Genomic DNA, 22,960 nt, shown 5'->3' with positions numbered 1-22,960 from the left:
TCAGGGTATCTTCCCAACCCAGGGATTGAACCTGGGTCTCCTGCATTGCAGGATGATTCTTTCCCATCTGAGCCACCAGGCAGTCCAGCAATGCAAGGGAGTGGGGTTTGATCCCTGGGTTGGGAAGATATCCTTGAGCAGGACATGACAACCCACTCCAATATTCTTGTCTAGAGAATTCCATGGACAGAGGAGCCTGGTGGGTCACAAACAGTTGGACACGACTAAGTCACTAACACTTTCACAATCAATCTAAGATTCACTGCAGTTTAGAAACACGTCAATAATTTGATTCCTCCATAGGCAGTGAGTGCAGATGAGATCGTGTTAGCTCAGTGGATCTCGGTTGCCATGTGCATAACTGCAAAATAGCCAGTTAGGTTTTTCTAACTCTTTAAAGAGTTAAGATCAAGATTAGTTTAAAGTAACAAGAAAATAGTAAAGAAATCCTTTAGCTTGTATTTTACTAGGACCAGGCGCATAAGAAGCTTGGGTTTTTAAGTGAGTTTCCTGTAAAGAGCTACAGTTTGATTCCTCTTCCTCAGTGGTATCTTGATTCCAAGTGTGAGACTCACACTGACTTCAAAGAGAACTTCATGAGCTTAAACATAGTGACTGTGGGGGGATAAAAGAGAATTGCCCTATTGCACAAAACACATAATTCCTGAAATGCGGCTGTCCGTGAAATGAGGCCCAGTGAGTAAATATAAACATCAGGGTCGACAAGGTGCCAAGAGGCATAGGAGAGAAATCAATACAAGTAAAACAAATTAGACAAATAAAATACCCCAGGACGAGGAACTTCACCAAGTTTAATTGTCTGAAAAACTTCTCTCAGCTAAAGGTTCAAACATAGAAAACTGTATGAAAATAAATATAAGACTATTTTTTAGAATTAATTCTCAAAATGAGCCTCTAAATTAGAAGACAAAATATATGAATAAAATAATGTTAATCATTAGACTGTGTCTGTATTGATGGTTTTGTTCTCAAAATCAGAGAGACTGATTTCCTTTAGGATTGACTGATTTGATCTCCCTGCAGTCTAAGAGACTCTCAAGAGTCTTCTGCAGCACAATTCAAAGGCATCAATTCTTTAGTGCTCAGCTTTCTTTACAATCCAGCTCTCACATCCATACATGACTACTGGAAAAAACATAGCTTTGACTATATGGACCTTTATCAGCAAAGTAATGTCTCTGCTTTTTAATACACTGTCTAGGTTTGTCATAGCTTTTCTTCCAAGGAGCAAGCGTCTTTTAATTTCATGGCTGCAGTCACTGTCACTCGGAGCCCAAGAAATGAAAATCTGACACAGTTTCTACTTTTCCCCCTTCTATTAGCCATGAAGTGATGGGAGTTGTCTTTCCTAGAGACTCCCAATACTTCAGTCTTTCAAGAATGACCATTAGTTGGGCTGCTGCAAAATGTTGGAAAGTCGTAAGTGAATCTTGGATCAAGTGATCTATAAGGGTCTTTTCTTTTTTTCCTGACTAAAAGGAATTGATACATAGGAACCCATCTATATACATATGGTCTCCTCAGCCCCTCCCCCTACCTGTACAGAATGAGATATAGACAGAAGCTAAAGAGGCCCCACCTTCAGGATGCTCACAAGCAATGACAATGGATTGTGATGCTCTAAATGAAGATGTAAAGACATTATGGAAACAGAGAAAAGAAGGATCAGTCTGTCTAGGCTGGGAATGATATTTGGGAACTACTTCACAAAGGAAGTTGGTATAAGCTGATCTTATAAGGAAGATAAGTAAGAGTCATCTGGCAGAGAAAGAAGGTAAAAGCAATTCAGACAAAACCACAACAGGACTAAAGCTTTAGAAGTGTGAGGTTTTCTGTACTGGTATAATGAACAGGAGAGCTAAAACTTAGACTAAATGGTAGAAGTGATGAATAAGGCTCTAATAGAGGAGGCCAGCCTCTATATTGTGTGGTTCCATGCACAAACACAACTACATTTATACTTATGGTTCCCACACACATGTCAGCAGCCCATTGAGTCCTAAGTTCCCTACATATGCATCTAAGCACTTTCTGGACATTTCCTCCTGGTTATCCACAGACACCTCAAATTTAACATTTGCAAGATTGAACTAACACACTCTCCTTGATGTGTTAACAATCATTAATAATAATAATAATAATAAAAACTGTGACCACAGATCATTGGGTAAGGAATAGAAGTTTCAACATAGACACAATCTGTTTTCTTATTTTCAGGTCATGATTGATTATCAATTGCCCTCTGATAGGCTGAGTATTATCCAGTGAGGGTAGGATTCAGAGAGACGAAGAATCAGGAACACAGACAGAAATGTCTTTTTTATGCTTTGTAAATAGCAACTGGTTTATGATCTACACCTCGTACCTGGTACTAGCTTCCATCTTGCTTCGTTGACCAGAGGTCAGTCTGAACTTTTGGCTCACAAAGAGAAATGCCCTTCCTTACTTTTTCTTCTCAAGTAAGCCTGTCAATCCCTGGGTCCTTCCTGCAGCTTTGAGCTGTGCAACATTATTTGAAGTTGTCTTTTAATTAGGAGATTAAGGAACTAAGTCAATATCAGTTGAACTCAAAGCTAGGACCCCAGCAGGAGAATCTCAAATGCCTAGATCTAGGACATTAATAATTTCCCACTGCCCTCAGTATATCTTTGAAGGTTACCAAGTAAGTCTTAGACATAAAAGGTAAAGGGAGAGAACTTAATTAGCAAGTAGAACCAGCCTGTCAGTTGTTGTACTGTGATGGGGGAGGAAGATGCTCTAAGTTGAAGACCTTCCTTAATTTTATCATGACCTGAACCTGTTAATGGACTTGCCATTATGGTCTATCTTGAGGACACTTCATTACACTTGTATTTCTCATTTTAGGCATTGGAAACCAAATAACACATTTTCTGTCCTTCATTTCCTCAAGTTGTACAATTGGAATGATGAGATTTATCACTCCAAGGAGTTGGTGTCATTTTGAGAAGCGTCTTGCACCTCTCAGTTGGGTGTCAAATGGCATTACTTTGAGTAGTTGGTGTTTACAATTTAGTATCATGTAGTGACAACTGCTTGGTTTCATAGCTGAGGAAATCTGGGTTTGGGGGGTTGTTTCTGTTCTTTGTTTTTCTTTGTATCTTGGCCCAACATCATTTCCTTGCTATGAAGTCTCATAGCAAATTTTAATAACAGATCAAATTTTAATAACTCTGACTATTAGTTTCCATAATAGAAATTAGGGGAAATACAGCCCATTTTACAGGGTTGTCTTGAGGATACAACAATATAATATTGAATAATGCATAGCACATAGAAAGCTCTCACTATTAGTTCCTTATAGCCCAAAGATTCTTCTTTTATTAAAAATACTAGGTGAGGTGTGGTCTGTTTAACTGCTTATCTACTGGGACAGGAAAGATGTTACTGTTTTTTGGCTGTGGCATTGTTGTCAGATTTGGAGAGGTGCTGAAGTAAAAATATGCTAGCTGGTAAAACTGTTGACAATAAAGGATAAGATTAAAATTCTACCCATCTAGATGTGTCAAGTAGCCCTATCCCATTTCCCTTTGGGGCGCCTGTGGGCACCTCCACCCATCTGCTCTGGATTGAGGGCATACCTTCCCACAGGTCCTGTACATACCTCTACACAGCAAGAAAGGAGAAGTGGACTCAATGCTAAAATATTAACTTATTATAAAATATTAACTTAAAATATTTTAACTTAGTTAAAATATTAACAAAGGCATGTTAAATGAGAGACCTAAAAAAATGAGAGAGTAAAGCATAAAAAAACCAAACATTAAGACTTCCAAGTTGCCATGATTCTGTTTACTGTGTGGCATCAATATAGGGGACAGCTGACCCACATAGGCTACTATTTTATGTTTGATCTCAGTACTTCTTCATGTGCCTTGTTTTCATGGAATGTTTTTTATAGCTTTTATCCTTCTCTGTGACAGTTTTACTAAAGTGACAAGGCCACTGACCCAAAATGAATAGGGTAATGAGAAGGTTTGTCTTTCATTTAGTCTTCATATTCTAAGTCAGGAAAAAGAAAAAAAAATAAATTAAACATATTTGAGAGGTGAAAGCTAGATGTTTAGGAAATGTTTCCTTGAGTTTCCTAAGATTTTTGGAAGACACAAAAGTTTATTAGAAATATTTCCTTTACTTCACTGATGTTTGATTATTATAATTAGCATTATGCAAATAGGGTATAGACACATACATTACTACTGCTATGGAGGTTATTTATAAAATAGGGCTATATTTGGGGAGGGGGATTTGGGGCCATATAAGCCCAGAAATATCAAAGTGATATTATCCCTGCACAGCCCAGTTCAGTTCAGTCACTCAGTCGTGTCCAATTCTTTGCAACCCCATGAACTGCAGCACGCCAGGCCTCCCTGTCTATCACCAACTCCTGGAATTTACCCAAACTCATGTCCATTGAGTTGGTGATGCCATCCAACTATCTCATCCTCTGTCGTCCCCTTCTCCTCCTGCCTTCAATCTTTCCCAGCATCAGGGTCTTTTCAAATGAGTCAACTCTTCGCATCAGGTGGCGAAAGGACTGGAGTTTCAGCTTCAATATCAGTCCTTCCAATGAACACCCAAGACCGATCTCTTTTAGGATGGACCGGTTGGATCTCCTTGCAGTCCAAGGGTCTCTCAAGAGTCTTCTCCAACACCACAGTTCAAAAGCATCAGGTCAGGCATAAATTGTTCCAGTGTCAACACTCCATCCATATAACATTCTCTATATTTTGTGGGAAAAGGAGGTTGGATACAACTAGATGGCTCTAACAATGGAGCTTCCTTATAAAGAAGCAGCCTTGGCACCAAGTGGGAGCCTCAGAGCTCAGTTGCTAGTACCTGGAAGATAGATCTACTGATCCACTTCCTTGCTAAACTATCAAAAGGGAGTTGGGCCATCTGGATCTTTTATTTTTCAACTAGCAACATTAAATATCGGCATAATAAGGTTCAGCAGCCCTGAATTTGCCAGACAATAGACAATCAAAAAGAATGTCCTAAGGTTCTCGTTTAAAGGAAGTTACACAACAACACAAATCTTACATTTCAAGATGACTGGTCATGGTGGTGATGGTGCTATTTTAATGTTTAATATTTTAAAGATTTTCTTCTTTCCTTGAAATTAGAATAAGTATCACATTTTTATTACTACAAAATACCAATCACATGCTTCCTAGCAGAGATATAGTCAAAGAAAGGAGATCCATGAACAAGAAAGCAAAAGAGAATATATTCGTGATATATTATAGAAGTATTCTGTCTTACATCAGTGTGTAAGTTTGTCTAACCTATTACTCTAGGTAATAGAGAAATTTCAAAGAAGATAGGTAGAACAGAGAGACTTTCCAAATTGCTAAAGCCCACTAAAAATTTGTCCCTCCATAAATGAATGAGAATACTAGCAAAAAATGGTCAAAATCAACTTTTTGAAAACTGTGGAAATTAAAGAGAGGCTTATGAAAATCCAAAGAGTGTTCCTTCAAGAAAAATAGTTGAATCTCTATAAGGACAGCAAGTTGTGTGTTATTTTAACTTACCTTATTCTCATCTCCCTATCTCAAGCTCTGGGGTAGTGGTGAAAACCAACAGACTCATAATCATGCTAGCTGTGAAAACTAGTGGCCAAGTAGCCACTGGCAGAGGAAGAATGGGTTTGGAGCTCCCCAAAAGTAACATTCATAGAGAATTGTTATTATTTGACCTATTTGACAGCTCCATGGAAACCTCCACTCATAAAGCTTTTTTTATTTGACCTGACTTGGAGCTTGCTCACTAAGAACATCCTTTATCCCAAAGCATTTGTGGGGGAGAAAATGGCAGTAACTGTTTAATATCACAACTGCTTTAAGCAGAGAAACACTTACAGCTAACAAGAAGCTGACCAGAAAACCTAAAAGAAGAAATGGGGGAATAAGATATTACTAGGGAGATTTGAAACGTTCTGACATATTCCTGGAAATATAGAGTTGAATGTATGCTCAGAAAAGACCAGAGAAGGTCTTAAACTCCCATCTCTGGTTGACCTTGATGTTCTGTGAAAGCAGAAACAAAAAGCTAAGTAAACTTCCTGTCAGAGAATTGAAGGTACCCCACACATGAAACAGGAAAAGGAGAAGAAAGGATATTTGAAGAAACATGGGACAAAATATCACATATTTGCTTAAATAAACATTCAGTCAGCTCAGTTCAGTCACTCAGTTGTGTTCGACTCTTTGCAACCCAATGGACTGCTGCAAGCCAGGCCTCCCTGTCCATCACCAACTCGTGGAGCTTACTCAAACTCATGTCCTTTGAGTCGGTGATGCCATCCAGACATCTCATCCTCTGTCATCCCCTTCTCCTCCAGCCTTCAAACTTTCCCAGCATCAGGGGGTCTTTTCAAATGAGTCAGTTCTTCACATCAGGTGGCCAAAGGATTGGAGTTTCAGCTTCAGCATCAGTCCTTCCAATGAATATTCAGGACTGATCTCCTTTAGGATGGACAGGCTGGATCTCCTTGCAGTCCAAGGGACTGTCAAGAGTCTTCTCCAACACCACAGTTCAAAAGCATCAATTCTTCAGTGTTTAGCTTTCTTTATAGTCCAACTCTCACATCCATACATGACTACTGGAAAAACCATAGCTTTGACTAGATGGACCTTTGTCAGCAAAATAATGTCTCTGCTTTTTAATATGCTGTCTAGGTTGGTCATAACTTTTCTTCCAAGGAGCATGTGTCTTTTAATTTCATGGCTGCAGTCACCATCTGCAGTGATTTTGGAGCCCCCCAAAATAAAGTCTGTCACTGTTTCCACTGTTTCCCCATCTATTTGCCATGAAGTGATGGGGCCAGATGCCATGATCTTAGTTTTCTGAATGTTGAGTTTTAAGCCAACTTTTTCACTCTCCTCTTTCACTTTCATTAAGAGGCTCTTTAGTTCTTCACTTTCTGCCATAAGGGTGGTATCATCTGCATATCTGAGGCTATTGATATTTCTCCAAACAATCTTGATTCCAGCTTGTGCTTCATCTAGCCTGGCATTTCTCATGATGTACTCTGCATATAAATTAAATAAACAGGATGACAGTATACAGCCTTGACGTACTCCTTTCCCTATTTGGAACCAGTCCGTTGTTCCATGTATGGTACTAACTGTTGATTCCTGAACAGTATACGGAGTTCTCAAGAGGCAGGTCAGGTGGTCTGGTATTCCCTTGTCTTTCAGAATTTTCCACAGTTTGTTGTGGTCCACACAGTCAAAGGTTTTGGCATAGTTAATAAAGCAGAAATAGATGTTTTTCTGGAACTCTCTTGCTTTTTCAATGATCCAGCAGGTGTTGGCAATTTGATCTCTGGTTCCTCTACCTTTTCTAAATCTAGCTTGAACATCTGGAAGGTCACAGTTCACGTACTGTTGAAGCCTGGCTTGGAGAATTTTGAGCATTGCTTTGCCAGCATGTGAGATGAGTGCAATTGTGCAGTACTTTGACTATTCTTTGGCATTCTTTCTTTGGGTTGGAATGAAAATTGATCTTTTCCAGTCCTGTGGCCACTGCTGAGTTTTCCAAATTTGCTGGCATATTGAGTGCAGCACTTTCACAGCATCATCTTTGAGGATTTCAAGTAGCTCAACTGAAATTCCGTTACCTCCACTAGCTTTGTTCGTAGTGATGCTTCCTAAGGCCCACTTGGCTTCTCATTCCAGGATGTCTGGCTCTAGGTGAGTGATCACACCGTCATGATTATCTGGGTCATGAAGATCTTTTTTGTATCGTTCTATGTATTCTTGCCACCTCTTCTTAATATCTTCTGCTTCTGTTGAGTCCATACCATTTCTGTCCTATATTGTGCCCATCTTTGCATGAAATGTTCCCTTGGTATCTCTAATTTTCTTGAAGAGATCTCTAATCTTTACCATTCTGTTGTTTTCCTCTATTTCTTTGCATTAATCGCTGAGGAATGCTTTCTTATCTCTCCTTGCTATTCTTTGGAACTCTGCATTCGAATGGGTATATCTTTCCTTTTCTCCTTTGTCTTTCACTTTTCTTCTATTCACAGCTATTTGTAAGGGCTCCTCAAACAACCATTTTGCCTTTTTGCATTTCTTTTCCTTGGGGATGGTCTTGATTCCTGCCTCCTGTACAATGTCATGAACGTCTGTTCATAGTTCTTCAGGCAGTCTATCAGATCTAATCCCTTGAATCTATTTCTCACTTCCACTGTATAATCGTAAGGGATTTGATTTAGGTCATACCTGAATGGTCTTGTGGTTTTCCCTACTTTCTTCAACTTAAGTCTGAATTTGGCAATAAAGAGTTCATGATCCGAGCAACCGTCAGCTCCTGGTCTTATTTTTGCTGACTGTATAGAACTTCTCCTTCTTTGGCTACAAAGAATATATTCAATCTGATTTCGGTATTGACCAAAAGAAACATTAATCTATACATTTAAGAAGCTCGACAAAATCCAAGTAAGATAAACTCACAAGGATCCACACCTAGACATATCATTAACAGACTATTGAAAACTTATGGAAGACAGAAGGCAGTTGAATGACAGTCAAAGTGCTCAAAGAAAAAAGACTATTAAGGAAGAACTGTAAGTCCAGCAAAATTATACTTTAAAAATAAAGGAGAGGTTAAGACATTTTCAAATAATCAAGAACTGAGAAGATTCATTATCAGCAGATGTGCCCTAGAAGAAATACTAAAGGTTGTCATTCAGGCTGAAATTAAAGAACACCAGAGAGTAATCTGAACCCACATGAAGAAGAAAAGAGCACTGAAAAAGTAACTCTATAATAAACACAAAAGATAGCATAAGTGTGTTTTTTGTTTGCAACCTTTTTTTCCTCTCTCCTATCTCATTTAAAAGACAACTGCATAATGAAACAATAGTAAATTTTATTTATGGGGTTATAATGTAAAAACATACAATTTGTGAGACAGTAATAACACAAGGGTAGGAACTATATGAGTAAATTTTTTTGTACTACAAAATTTAAGTTGGTATTAATCCAAATTAGACTGGTACAAGTTAAGATGTTAATTGTAATCCCCAGGCCAATCACTAAGAAAATCATTGAAAAAATAATAAGAGAAATGACAAGATAATTTAAATGGCACATTAAAAACTATCTGTTTACTACAAAAGGCGGCAGAAATGAAGAAATAGAGGGACAAAGAGACTTAAGACATGTAGAAAACAATAACAAAAAAGGTAGATGTAAATATTCTACTTTACAAGTAATCATTTTAAATATAAATGAATTAAACCCCCCAAACAAAAGGCAACGATTGGCAGAACAGATACAATAACATGAGCCCATATAACAACTATATGCTGTTTATTAGAGACATACTTTAGGTTCAAAGACACAAACAGGTTAAAAGTAAAAAGATAAAAATATATATACCTCAAACAAATCCTCCCCAAGGTGCCTAATTTGAAGCACAATATGTATTTGAGTGAAAAAGCTGACTTAAACCTCTACATTAGAAAAACTAAGATCATGGCATCTGGTCTCATCACTTCATGGCAAATAGAAGGTGAAAAACATAGAAGCAGTGACAGATTTTATTTTCTGGGCTCCAAAATCACTGTCAACGGTGACTGTAGCCATAAAATTAAAAGACGTTTACTCCTTGGAAGGAAAGCTATGACAAACCTAGACAGCATATTGAAAAGCAAAGACATCACTTTGTCGATAAAGGTCCATATAGTCAAAGCTTTTTTTCTAGTAATTTTTGGTTTTCTAATAGAAACATACAGATGGTTTTTCTAGTCATGTACAGATGTGAAAATTGGACCATAAAGAAGGCTGAGCACTGAAGAATTGATGCTTTTGAATTGTGCTGGAAAGTACTCTTGAGTCCCTTGGACAGCAAAGAGATTAAACCAGTCAATCCTAAAGGAAATCAGTCCCGAATACTCATTGGAAGGACGGATGCTGAAGCTGAAGCTCCAATATGTTGCCTACCGGATACAAAGAGCTGACTCACTGGAAAGACCCTGACGCAGGGAAAGGTTGATGGCAAAAGGAGAGGAGAACAGCAGAGGATGAGATGGTTAGAGAGCATCACCAACTCAATGGACATGAATTTCAGCAAACTCTGGGAGACAGTGAAGGACAGGGAAACCTGGCATTCTGCAGTCCATGGGGTTGCAAAGAGTCGGGCACGAACAACAACAACAAAATGTATTTGAGTGAAGAAAGTTCTGAAATGTTTGGGAAAAATCAGTGTCACACAACTCTTATATTTTAAAATAATCACATAGGCTCTGATTGAGGCCACACACACTGCAAGTGTTAACCAAAAATGTCTTAAATGTCTAAAGTTTTGTTATGGGTCACAACAATATAGTGAATAATGAAATTAATTCTGTGCGTCCAGACAGCAGGTGGGTTTTTTTTTTTTTTTTAAAGAACAGACTAAATCAGAAGATACATACATAGTAAAGGTAAGTATAGTTTCAAGAAACATGTTTTAGATATATGTGTGTGTGCATTTGTGTATATATTTATATACATTAACTAGGTTTGGATATAAAATGTTTACTTTCACTGTAAGTTGCAGTAAAAAAGGTTGAAAGTCACAAGCTAGGGGATACACAGTGAAGTTGGCACAGTTAGGATTCAAAGTAGAGATATTAGCAATATTGTCCATGGTAGGAGCAGAATTCCTACTTCCCCAAAGCATCATCAGGATGGCATGTTTTTCAGTGGTAACGTCAAAGCAGGGATGAGTCACATCACACTTTCTGGAAGCACAAGCCCCAAATCATATTCATAATCTACATAACTGCTGGAGATCACCTCACCTGGGCCAGGTTCGTGTCAGAGTTATGAAATGTACAATATGACTGTAAGGTACAATCACAGTAAATTGTGATGAACAAAATCCTCATCATACTTAGTCTCTCCAGGCTAACACAATCTATTCCAAGTTTATTCCTGAAAATGTCACTGCTGCTGGACAAAAACAAAGAACATCTCTAGGAGTCTTGTTTACAGATTCTTGACCCAAGGATAGAGCTCATCATATAGTTTTGTCTCATTATAGTCACATCTCATGGAAGTTAGTTCCTTCCCACCTCTCAAAAGATCAGATTTGGGCCATGGGGGCTGGAAGCCTAAAAGAATCAGTTACAGAGAAGTGAGGAGTGCTAGACGGAAAAAATTTGTTCATAAAACTAGATTCCACATAAAATTGAAAAGGAAAAGAAAAAAAAATCAATAAGGCATTGAAACTTGAGTTTCAGTATTTTGATCCCAAAAATGCAATGCAGAAAACTAATGTTGAGAAGAATCATAGGGCTATCCAATCTGAGAAATGAAATAAACCCTAAAAGTCTCCAAGATACTTCTTAAAGTTGAGATGTACCCTCAGGGGATAGATGTAGTTAAGTTAAGGGATAGAAAAGCCACAAGAAAAACATTGAAAGGGCCATACTATTTCATTGAATCTGCAATAAATCAATTGTAAAATCCACTGTTATTTTTGAACCACTGAAAGAAGAAAAAAAAATGCTGCAATGAGTCAATGTATTCTTTTCACTTAAAATATTAATATTTTCATCTTATTTTAGAGATCTTTTAGATTAGACATAGATTTTAACATATGCCACTCTTGAAGGAAAATTTTAACTATGTAAGTTGATTATATATAGAAGGGAAACTTATGAGCAAAAGAAATTGACTAAGACATTTCTAAAATTTCTTCAAATTCAGTGTCACTCTTCTGAATCACTTTTCAATACAGAGTCTTCAATGTTCACAGATAAGAGCTTTGAGTCACCAGGATGCAGCCTTCTTTAGAAGAGTGCTTCGCTATCACCTTTAGGACTCTTCTGAGCTGCCAACCCCTTCTGCAAATTTCAATGCTGCCATTCTACTGAACTTAGTAAGAGGTATATTGGCAGGTTTTTAGATAATGACCAGACTCACCTTCCTTCCTCCAGTATCCCTTACTTGGAGTGTTGACAGAAATTTTAAGGGTTTGCTATTGTTCAGCCATACCACCAGCAATTCTTTTATTAGACTGTGCAGATACATGTTTGAAAACTGTGTCAAGACCTAACTTAACTTGGAAGTTCATGTAGGGCTCCTGGTCATATGTTCCACAGGGCAGAAAAGATGTGCACATACACACACACACAGCAACATTGAGTTCAATCTTATTCTCATATGATACAGGGTTCAAACTCATACACTAATACTGCATTCATTTCCTATTTCTGCATAACAAACTATTACAAAATTAGCAGCTTAAAACAACACTCTTTTATTATCACACAATTCTTGGAGATCAGAAATTTATTATGGCGTTTGTAAGCTGGATTTGCTGCTTAGGATCTCACAAGACCAAAATCATGGTGCTTGAAGAAGTTCATTCCCTTCGGGAGGTTCTGGGGAAGAATCAAGCTCACTCAGGTTGTTGGAAGAGTTCAATTTGCTATAGTTGTAGCATGTAGGTCCTGATCTCCTTGACATGTGGTCCTGTGTGTATTTAAACCAGCAATATGTGTTGAATCCTGCTCATACTTCAAATTTCTCTGATTCCTGCCTTCTGTTGCACCTATCTAACTTCCTTTTTAATCCTCAACTGGGATAAAACTCTATATCTAAGAGTTTGTGATTACATTGTATCCACCTAGCTAATCCCAGAATAATCGCCCTATTTTAACATCAATTGATTAACCACCTTAGTTACATCTGCAAAGTCTCTTTGGCCATGTAATGTAACATATTCATGAATATGACAAGAGTGGGTGAAGGTCATGGGGGCCCAAATTCTGTCTACCACCTTTAGTTTGACTTTGTTATTTAAAATTAAATATGGTGGCAAGTTTTAACCATCTGATGTTATGCATGGCCTCTTGCTGAAATGCTGCATTTTGATTACACTGGACCCATCCAGATAATTCAGGATAATGCCCCCATCTCAAGATTCTTAATCACATCTGCAAAGTCCCTTTTCCAAGTAACATTCAGAGATTCCACATATTCAGATCTGGATATCTTTGAGGGGGGCATTACTCTGCCTACTGTACATACACCTTTGTCTTTTCAAAGAATGCTTTAGCTCTCCACCCTCCAAGCTGACCTGCATGCTGACAGACTCATTAAACAGAAAGGCTTGCCTTTTAAATGCTCTGAGATTTCTAGTTTTATTTTCCTCTTCCCCTTCCAGTTGCACTAAATAAAAAATATAGTAAGAAGATTAAATTTTCTTTAAAAAAGATTGCTTCCCATTGAAGTAAATTTTTTTCCCTTCAACTCCCTTACTCCCCAAAGGCTAAAGTAGTTACAGAACTTGGGCTTTAAATAAGAATTATTTCCACTATATTCCATTAAATGATTAAGTGAAAATATCCTCTTAGTCGGTTGTTACCTTCTAGAAATTACAGACATTTAACTTTAAAAAAAAAATTCTTCAAGTAGCAGTGCTGAGAAAGTGCAATTTCCAAAGTGTCCATATTTATACTTAGGTGATACATCAGTAAAATCCAGCCACATATATTTTATACTAAATAAAAATTTCTAACTCTTAAGATGTTCATGAATGTTCATTCCTACTTTCAGGTACATATGATAATTCAGACTACCTATTTCCATTGAGGGCAGAAAGAGGTTCATTAAAGCTTGAATAAGAGATTCAAGAAAATTTATTCAGGCTGATTCACTAAATATTATTAAGTCAGGCTTCACAGGAGAAGTCCTAAAGTGAGATCTGAGGAGGGGGAGGGTCAAATAGATCAGAAAAGATCTTAAGTTTTTTGTAAAGTCAGTATTGAAAGTTAGTATTCATAAACACAGAAGGTTGGACTAATAAATGCAGCAATATTACATTCTGAAAAAGAGAGGCACATGTCCCTTCTAATTTGGTATGATTCTGAAAAAACAAACAAACAGAAAACCGTGTTTCATTTTTAAGAAATAGCAGAATAAGGAGGACTCAAGCAAGCTGGGGCATATCCATAGGAAAATCAAAAAAGTGGTGAAAAGTCTGGGACCATGAAATATGAAAATAGTCTAAAAATCGCAGCTGCTGACCTGGAAAAGGTAAGTACAGTGGATCTGTGCAGTCTTTCAGGACTGAACCAGTGCCAAGTGGGTTAGGCACTAGATTTAATCCTTGGTGGCTTTAGCTTGCCATTCTCCCACACTACTGCTCAGATGATTTTCAAGACAAATCTTAATATGTCACGCACTACCTGCTTACTCTCCCATGAGTAAGCAGGCATGTAGTCAGGCTCCAGGACAATTAAGAGGGTCTGAGCAGCTGAGAAGGACCAGGTAGTTCCCAAATCCCCATCAGATGGCATTCTGGGGAGCTGGATACCCTCAGGAGGAACAAAGGGCCATCACCGTCAATTACAATGAGCCTCGTGACAACGGATTACAGCTATTAAAAATCCTGAAACACACCATATTTTGTCTCCCACCTAATTAAAGATCCTGAAACACGCCATGTTTTCTCTCCCACTTCTTTGCTTCTGTTTACAATGTTTCCTTTCCCTGGGAGGTTGTGGTGTCACTAACTTCCCACCATCCTACAGGACCTAAGTGAAGTTCCACCATGTCTGAAAGCTCTCCCTGAGGCTCACCTTCCAGGTTTCCCCAGATGAGTTGGGTGTCCCTTCCTCTATATTAAAATGTCACCTAGTACAAACCTTTTCTTTAGCAGGGAAACTCATTTTGTTACTTGTTAAATTAATTTTTATTGGAGTATAGTTGCTTTAGAATGTTGTGTTAGCTTCTGCTGTACCACAAAGTGAATCAGTTATACATATGAAAAAAGCCAAAGTGTTAGTCATTCAGTTGTGTCTGACTCTTTGTGATCCCATGGACTGTAGCCTGCCAGGCTCATCCGTCACTCACTCAGATGACACTCATCTACACTCATCTGTCACCCATGAGCTCATGGGATTTCCCAGGCAGGAGTACTGGAGTGGGTAGCCATTCCCTTCTCCAGGGGATCTTCCCAACCCAGGGACTGAAGCCAGGTCTCCTGCATTGCAGGCAGATTCTTTACCGTCTGAGCAACCAGGCAAGCCCCTGTTAACATATACATAACTTTCGCAGAAAATATTGAATTGCTTTGCCATCATGATTTACTTGATAGCAGGACCTGTGAGCTTAACCTGGGACACATCTCTACATGAGGGGGCATTTATTTGTACAAACTGACATGCATGGAAGGAAAGGGCCTTCCTGGGAGGAGGAGGTCTTGAGCCTCAGAGCCTGGTGGCAGAGATGGAAGAAAGGTGAGGAAATCCAAAGAACAACTTAGTGGCTGGCCCTCAGTTTGGAGACTCAGTCCTAAGCCTGATCCCATGAACTTGGTCCAAATCCTATAGAGAAAGAAGGGCTGCAGATAAAAGCTTTAAGAACTAAAAGACTGATTTAAAAAAAAGAAAAATGAGGTACACACAGGACTGATTGAGGGCCAGGCAGCAAACTATAATACATGGTAGGGAAAGTGAACCATCTTCCCACTCCTGCACTGATTACCCAGCCTTGTCTGGATGTGGAAAGGCCACCGGTGCATGTGAGACAGTGCCGGGGAGCTGTGGTAAGCACTGGTGAGGGACCCAGTGAGGTCCATGGGAATCTGGAGTAGGCCAGGAGTCCATGCCAACAGGTTCCACTCTGCCGTGTTTAGAAGAAGAGGCCTTAAGGGACACTTGAAGAAATGATGAGTGAGCAACGAAAATTTCAAGAAACCTTGGGGATTCCCAGAGCTACTTCAAGAGTGGCTTTTGTAAAGGGCTTGGGTTCTTACGCTACAAGGGAGAAATGACCAAGCAGTCAAGTCTAAATTATCACTGTTACTGTGACTTTACTTATAGCCATGGTCTGGAGGGCTGGTGAAATCTGGTTATGGTTATATTACATTCTTAACCTACTCCTACCCCCTTTATTGGCTTTGAGATCCATGAGGGCAGAGACTGCTGATTTTAAAATAAATTCTCTGTAGTCCCATTACCTATTGGAGAATAGGTACTCACCATATGTCTGTTGAATGAAATGATAAAATTAATAAAGGGATAACTATCTCCAAAGGATAAATAGGTCAAAGTCACAGAAATCGGATTCAACATAAAAGGGCTTTCTAATAATTAGAACTCCCCATCAGTGGAAAAAGCAGTGAGAATCTTTTCACTGAAAAGAAGTCATCAAGAATGTCCCAAAAGAGATACATATGGAGAAAGATGGATCAATGATTTCCAGCTCTCAAACTGCTTGGTATTAATTACATGGAGACCAGTATTAATTACTGGTCAAAACAAAAGAGTTACCCACATAAGACAGAAGGCAGAAATGATGAGTCAGCAACAGAACTGGTTTTTAAAAGTCTTCAAGGACTGTCTATAAAAATCAGCAAGCTTTAAATCAGAGAATTAAATTAATTTAAATTAAATTAATTTATCAGAATTAAAATAGTGTCCTGAAACATTGTTGGATGAAGCCCTAGACATTACCTTCAAGAGCTATCCTATCATAACTCTGAACGATGTCCAGAGGACTAAGGTATCTAATGAACTCTAGCTATAGTGAAGATGTTAAGTGATGAAAGGTTAAAGAAAAGATTTACAACATGTTGAGAGCAGGCTGTGATTTGTAGACTCATAGCCTGTTTCAATGTCTCTTCAATGGCCACTGGCAAAGTAAATGCTAGAGCCACTTGTCTTTATTCCTTTAACTTTCAATAAATGACCAAAGGATCCCATATCCACCAGAGGACAATTACTAGACAATGCAGGAAAGGTCTTCTGAGATAAATGGATATTCTACATAAAGGCCACAAATAGAATGATGGAGAATACTATCTCATAATGCCAAAGTTCAAAGGCACTTTTCAAATGCCTCTTTAAAGAAAATCTGACCTTTCTTTCTTTCTTTTTTTATTATCAGAAGTTTGCCAAGGGCAGTCTAGGCCTTGGGTCATTTCATTGTGACATAGAAGTACTCTCAGCAGTAAAAATAATGAAATACTTAACTCTGTAGTGACCATGAGGGCATATTTAGTATTTTTTTTGAGAACAATATTAAAGTATTAGAATTTCAAAGGAAATCTTTCCCCTTCACATATGAGAGAGAGAACCTGTATGAAGTGGTAATTAGCCAAAGGAGTAAGTATGAGTAGAACATTTACATTTCTATAAAATGTTACAGAAAAACCCAAACATTTTGGCCAACCCACTGTTTCATGCTACTTTGCATGAAATTTTTAGGAAAATGAATACATCACTAGTAACTTTATGTCTAAATCTTTGTTAGGTATAGATTAGCTGACATTAAATATGGATGTGAACATACATTTTCCTGAAAACAAAAACCTCTTACAGAAGGTCTTTTGCTTCCCATTTTAAGGTATAATTTATAAACAGTAAAATTTATGCTTTTTAAGTGCATAGTACTGCAAGTTTTTGCAAATGCAGCTATACAACTGCCACCACAAGCAAGACATAGAATGGTTCCTTCACAACCCCAAATTTCCCTGTACCCCCTCCCAGTAAACCCTTCTCTCTACCTCCATACCCTGGCAACTACTGATCTGCTTTCTGCTCCTATAATTCTGCTTTTTCAAGAATTCTCTATAGGCACTTCTCTGGCAGTCCAGTAGTTAAGACACCATGCTTCCATCGATGGGGCATGGGTTTGATCCCTTGTGGGTCAGGAAACTAAGATCCTGCATGCCTTGAGATGTGACCAAAAATAGGAAGAAAAGAATATAAATGGAATTATAAATGGACTCTTTTATTAAATTTCATACATTTGATAAAAGTGAAGCAGCTGAAGTGCCCATTTTAAGGTACTGATTTCTATATTCTGAATTAAAGGCAATAATAGATATATAAAATCAAATTACCCATAACAATTACATCTTGAAACAGGTATTACCCAGAGAGCCTTTTGAATATGTAGATTGATCTTTAGGGAGTCACTTTCAGCATATCGAATCAAAATTGTTCATGTGGGTCCTGAAATTTTAGTTTTTATTCAGTTCTCCAGGTTTGATTCTGATTGATCCAGCCAGATTTGGGCAACATTAATCCAGCAGACATTCACTCTATATAGACCATGTGTGGCAGTGGGATCAAAATTCAGAGGTTGAGAGGGTCTTAGATGATCTTGTTCTGAGGTATAACTACCATTTACTGGCTGCAGGACCTTGAACAAGTCATGTAAATGCACTGAACCTTGGTTTTCTCCTCTGTCATGCATGAGGAATGATGCCTACTTCATCGAGTTGTTTGGCAGGATTCAATCTTTATAAAGTATTTAGAATAGTACCTGGCACACTCAGCACTGAATGAATGGAAATAGCTTACCTAGCTGATATTACCATCACTGATATTGTCATCATTATCATTATCATGCTTTATTTGTCTTTGTCCATATTTTTGCATTTTGGTCAATTTCACATTTTTTTTTTCTTTTTAGCACTTCTAGAACTGACCAAAATAAAAAGAATCAATATTTTTTTGTAGCAGCTAAACTATTATTGAGGGTAATGCAAAGCTAACAGAAAGCTCACTGATTGTCCCTAACCCTTACTTTTACCCTGCTAGAGCCTCAAAGATACCAACAGGGACAAAACATGAAGTACTGGAGGCTCTTACTCTTTTCCCTGGGATTAATGGTCAAACACAAGCAAACAAAAGGGAGAAAGATAAACAAAGGATCTAAATAAAGCAAAAAAAAAAGTTATCTATGTAGTTAGGGAAAATCTAAAATCGACTTTATTCATTAGCAGTTTTAGATATATATATATATATATATACATGTATTTTTTTATGTGTAGGTTTTATTTAAACTCTGAAATACAGAGAAATGGTGATACTTGGCTTCACCTGCTGATCTGAAGAAAGAACAACTCCTGTCCTCAGAAATTACGCAGCGCTGTCAACACCAAGGATCGAAGATGAGGATTAAAGACAAAACTGAAATTCACGTGCCTACCTGTTCTCAGCATCAGCACTGCACTTTGGGGACATCAGTTCGAAGGATTTGGTAAACTTCACCACCTGCCACACAGAAAGACAATAAATCCCAGTCAATCAAAGCTTTCTCACAGTTTAAAATAATCCAATAAACATTTTTCATCTCTATAATGACTATTACAATAATTGGAGATTAAAGACAGATTTTAAGTGGAGAAATCCTGAGGGACAAGAGCAAATTCTATCCTACATTTGGTAACATTTCTTACATGGCACATATTGCTAAAGTCTAAATATATTTCTAAATGTGCATATATTAATATATACGCAATAAGGTGTAAAAATCCTGTGGTGGTCAGGCAAAGGGACATCTTGTTTGAACTAATTTTTTTCCTGCCCTTTAAGCAACCCAGTTCACCATCCATGGAGAACCTGGTAGAGACAAAATATCTTTCAAAGGGTTGCCCTCCATCAACTCCAGGCTCCTAAAGTTACCGTCCCTGGTTGTTCTCAGGTGAATTTTATTTTGCCACCTGCAAAAGGTAACTTTAAAAAAGACACTTTCTTCAAAGATCATCCCTAGTGTGGATACTTCCTTCCTCCTCTGTCTAGTGAACCAGCATGATTGGTGCAAGAGCCTGATTAAGACCCATTACGCTGACAGGTAATTTATGAGCACAGAAAACGCAGAGGCAGTGTTTTTCATCATTAGCTATGACTGAGTCTTTCCTATAAACCAGGCCCTACATCAGAAAGTTCTTTGATTACTTAATTTCCCTATTACAAACTCATTATTAGCTATTATTAAGTCCTTCCTATAATCTAGTGTGATGTGGTCCTTAAGGCCCTACATCAGAAGATTCTTTGATTATTTAATTTCCCTGTTACAACTCTATAAAATGGGGATTTTTACCTTCAGTATATAGATGAGGAAACTAACCCATAATTTTTAAGAAACTTGCCCTGCTTCACACAACTAAATGAGGCAACTGGGATTAAAGCAGGTCTGTATGCCTCTAGAGTGCAGGGTTTTTTCAACAACACTAAAAATATGGAGTGGGAAAGGCACGATTTCTGGCCCTCTTTTGACAAGATAGACCACGTGACAGAAAAAGAGTCCCTGTACTGAAAGGAGTCATCTGAATGTCACTGGATGCTTCCAAGGCTGACATTTAGATTTGCCTTAGCCAGATGCAGTCATGCTTCAAAGGCCATTTAAATTAACCACTTATAAGGAATTGATGGGCACTTGAGAAAATGATTTTGGAACTGGGAATAGATTAAATATTAAAACAGCTTTATCAGTGAGGTAATGAACCCAAACTAAGAAAATGTAACATTAGGAAAAAGATGAAAGAAAAGCCCATCACAAAGAAAATTGCGTGTGACTAGCTAAACGCAGGGCAGTGACAATAGCTCAACTAAAAGGAAATACCCTTCACAACTACAGGACATATTTCATTTAATATTCTAATGTGAAATAAGCCTCTACAAAATCACTCATTGTGGCAAATTTCATTTTCCAAGTTGGCCACAGCAATCCCTCCTATTCCACATTCTTCTCTCCAATGTGACCCTGCCACCCTCCTACCAAGTGGTAGGGTCTATGCTTCCTCCCTTGAATCTAGGTGGGCTTCAGACCACTACAACAAATAGAATATATAGAAGAGATATCAAATGTGCCTTCTGAGGTTGTCATAAAAGCCACTGCAGCTTCTGTGTCATCTGCATGGACTACTTGTGCCTGGAGTCCTGAGACACCATGTAAGAAGCCCACCTACCCTCAGGACACTATGCTTAAAGGGAGGCAACCATACAGAGGAGTCACATGTAGATGCTCTGGTCAGCAGCTCCAGTGTTTAAGCCCTTCCAGCCCAGGTGCCAGACATATAAGCAAACAAACCTTCAGATGATTCTAGTTCCCAGCCATTAAATTACCCATGATCTCCAAATTTTTCTAAGTGCGGTCCCAGATATCCTAGGAAGAGGGAAACCATCCTGGCTATTCCCTCTCCATATGTACAAGATCTGTAGGCATAAACAATTTGGGGCTTATTTATTACACAGCAAAAACTACTAGGGAACAGTAGAAGGCAATTACTAATAGTTCTAGAAAGAATGAAGCAGCGGGGCTAAAGTGGAAACAACACTCAATTGTGGGTGTATCTTGTGGTTAAAGTCCAGTGCTGTAAAGAACAATATTGCATAGGTACCTGGAATGTTAGGTCCATGAATCAAGGTAAATTGTTCGTGGTCAGGCAGGAGATGGCAAGTGTGAACACTGACATCTTAGGAAACAGTGAACTAAAATGGATGGGAATGGGCAAATTTAACTCAGATGACTATTAAATCTACTACTGTGAGCAAGAATCCCTTAGAAGAAACAGAGCAGCCCTCATAGTCAACAAAAGAGTACAAAATGCAGAACTTGGGTGTAATCTCAAAAACGACAGTATGATCTCAGTTTGTTTCTAAGGCAAGTCATTCAACATCACAGTAATCCAAGTATATGCCCCAACCACTAATGCTGAAGAAGTTGAAGCTGATCGGTTTTATGAAGACCTACAACACTTTCTAGAACTAACACCAAAATGAAAAATGTCCTTTTTATCATAGGGGATTGGGATGCAAAAGTAGGAAGCCAAGAGATATCTGGAGAAACAGGCAAATTTGGCCTTGGAGTACAAAATGAAGCAGGGCAAAGCCTAACAGAGATTTGCTAAGAGAGCACAGTGGTCATAGGAAACAGCTTTTTCCAACATTACATGGATGACTCTACACATGGACATCACCAAATGATCAATACCTAAATCAGATTAATTATATTCATTGCAGATGAAGACGGAGACGCTCTATAGAGCAGCAAAATAAGAAAGCCTTCTTAAGTAAATAATGCAAAGAAATAGAGAAAAATAACAGAAGAGGAAAGACTAGAAATCTCTTCAAGAAAGTTGGAAATACCAAGGATGGTACAAGGATTGTGCAAGGATGGGCACAATAAAGGATAGAAAGAGTAATGACTTAACAGAAGCAGAAGAGATTAGGTAGAAGCGGCAAGAATCGTTGTTCACTTAAAAAGGCTTTCTTATCTCTCCTTGTTCTCTCTGCAATTCTGCATTCAGTTGGGTATATCTTTCTCTTTCTCCCTTACCTTTCACTTCTCTTCTTTTCTCAGCTATTTGTAAAGCCTCCTCAATCACTATGCCTTCTCACATTTCTCTTTGGGATGGTTTTGCCTCCTGTACAGTGTCACAAATCTCCATCCATAGTTCTTCAGGCGCTTTATCAGATCTAATCCCTTGAATCTATTTATTACTTTCACTGTATAATCATAACAGATTTGATTTAGGTCATACCTGAACTTTACTTGGCTTAATTTTTACTACTGATTAGAATACTTTACAATTCTGAAAGGATAGAGGTTAATTTCTGAAAAACTGATATCAACTGGATTGTAAATGGGGGGTAAGTCCCCTTTGTGGGGTCTTTGAGGCTCACTCTAAACACAGCTACAGAAATTACACTCAGAAAGGCATGTGAAACTAAATGATTTATCATACAGGTCCTGGACAGGAGGGCATAGCATGCCCAAAAGACCACAGAAAGCCACCCAAAGCTCAAAGTTTGGTCACTACAGGTCACAAAAGGAAGAGGGCAGACCAAGGACGCCTGGGTAAAGGCCTTTATTGAGGGTCATACGGAGGGTAACTTGTGGCATTCAGGAAGCTTGCCCCTTGTAATCTGAATGTGACTGGTCTACATGGAAAGGAGATAAGGAGTAAACACAGGGAAATCATCATGAGGCTTGTGGTTTGAACACATATGCTGAGGATGGGTACCCAGTAATAACTGGGCAATAACTGAACAGAAGCTCAAAACAAGGAGGGTGAATGCTGTCACTCAGGAAGTCACTGGGGCAAGAAAGAATAGCTTGACATTATGAAAATGATTTGTGTCCTGTAGCAATGCAAATGAATTTTATTCAAG

At 38.3% G+C, this 22,960-nt stretch overlaps 1 protein-coding gene across 1 annotated transcript in view; it reads right to left on the bottom strand.

Moving 5' to 3' along the window:
* Positions 1-22,960, bottom strand: part of PDE11A (phosphodiesterase 11A) — a 412,338-nt gene that overhangs the window by 203,366 nt on the left and 186,012 nt on the right. Inside the window, exon 5 of the mRNA XM_043894853.1 lies at positions 18,993-19,057. Within this exon, the coding sequence (XP_043750788.1) occupies positions 18,993-19,057 (65 nt within the window). The remainder of the gene's footprint in view (positions 1-18,992; positions 19,058-22,960) is intronic.

Source organism: Cervus elaphus, chromosome 33 (assembly GCF_910594005.1).
Source record: "Cervus elaphus chromosome 33, mCerEla1.1, whole genome shotgun sequence".
NCBI lineage: Eukaryota > Metazoa > Chordata > Mammalia > Artiodactyla > Cervidae > Cervus > Cervus elaphus.
This window is presented reverse-complemented; position numbering and strand designations above follow the sequence as displayed.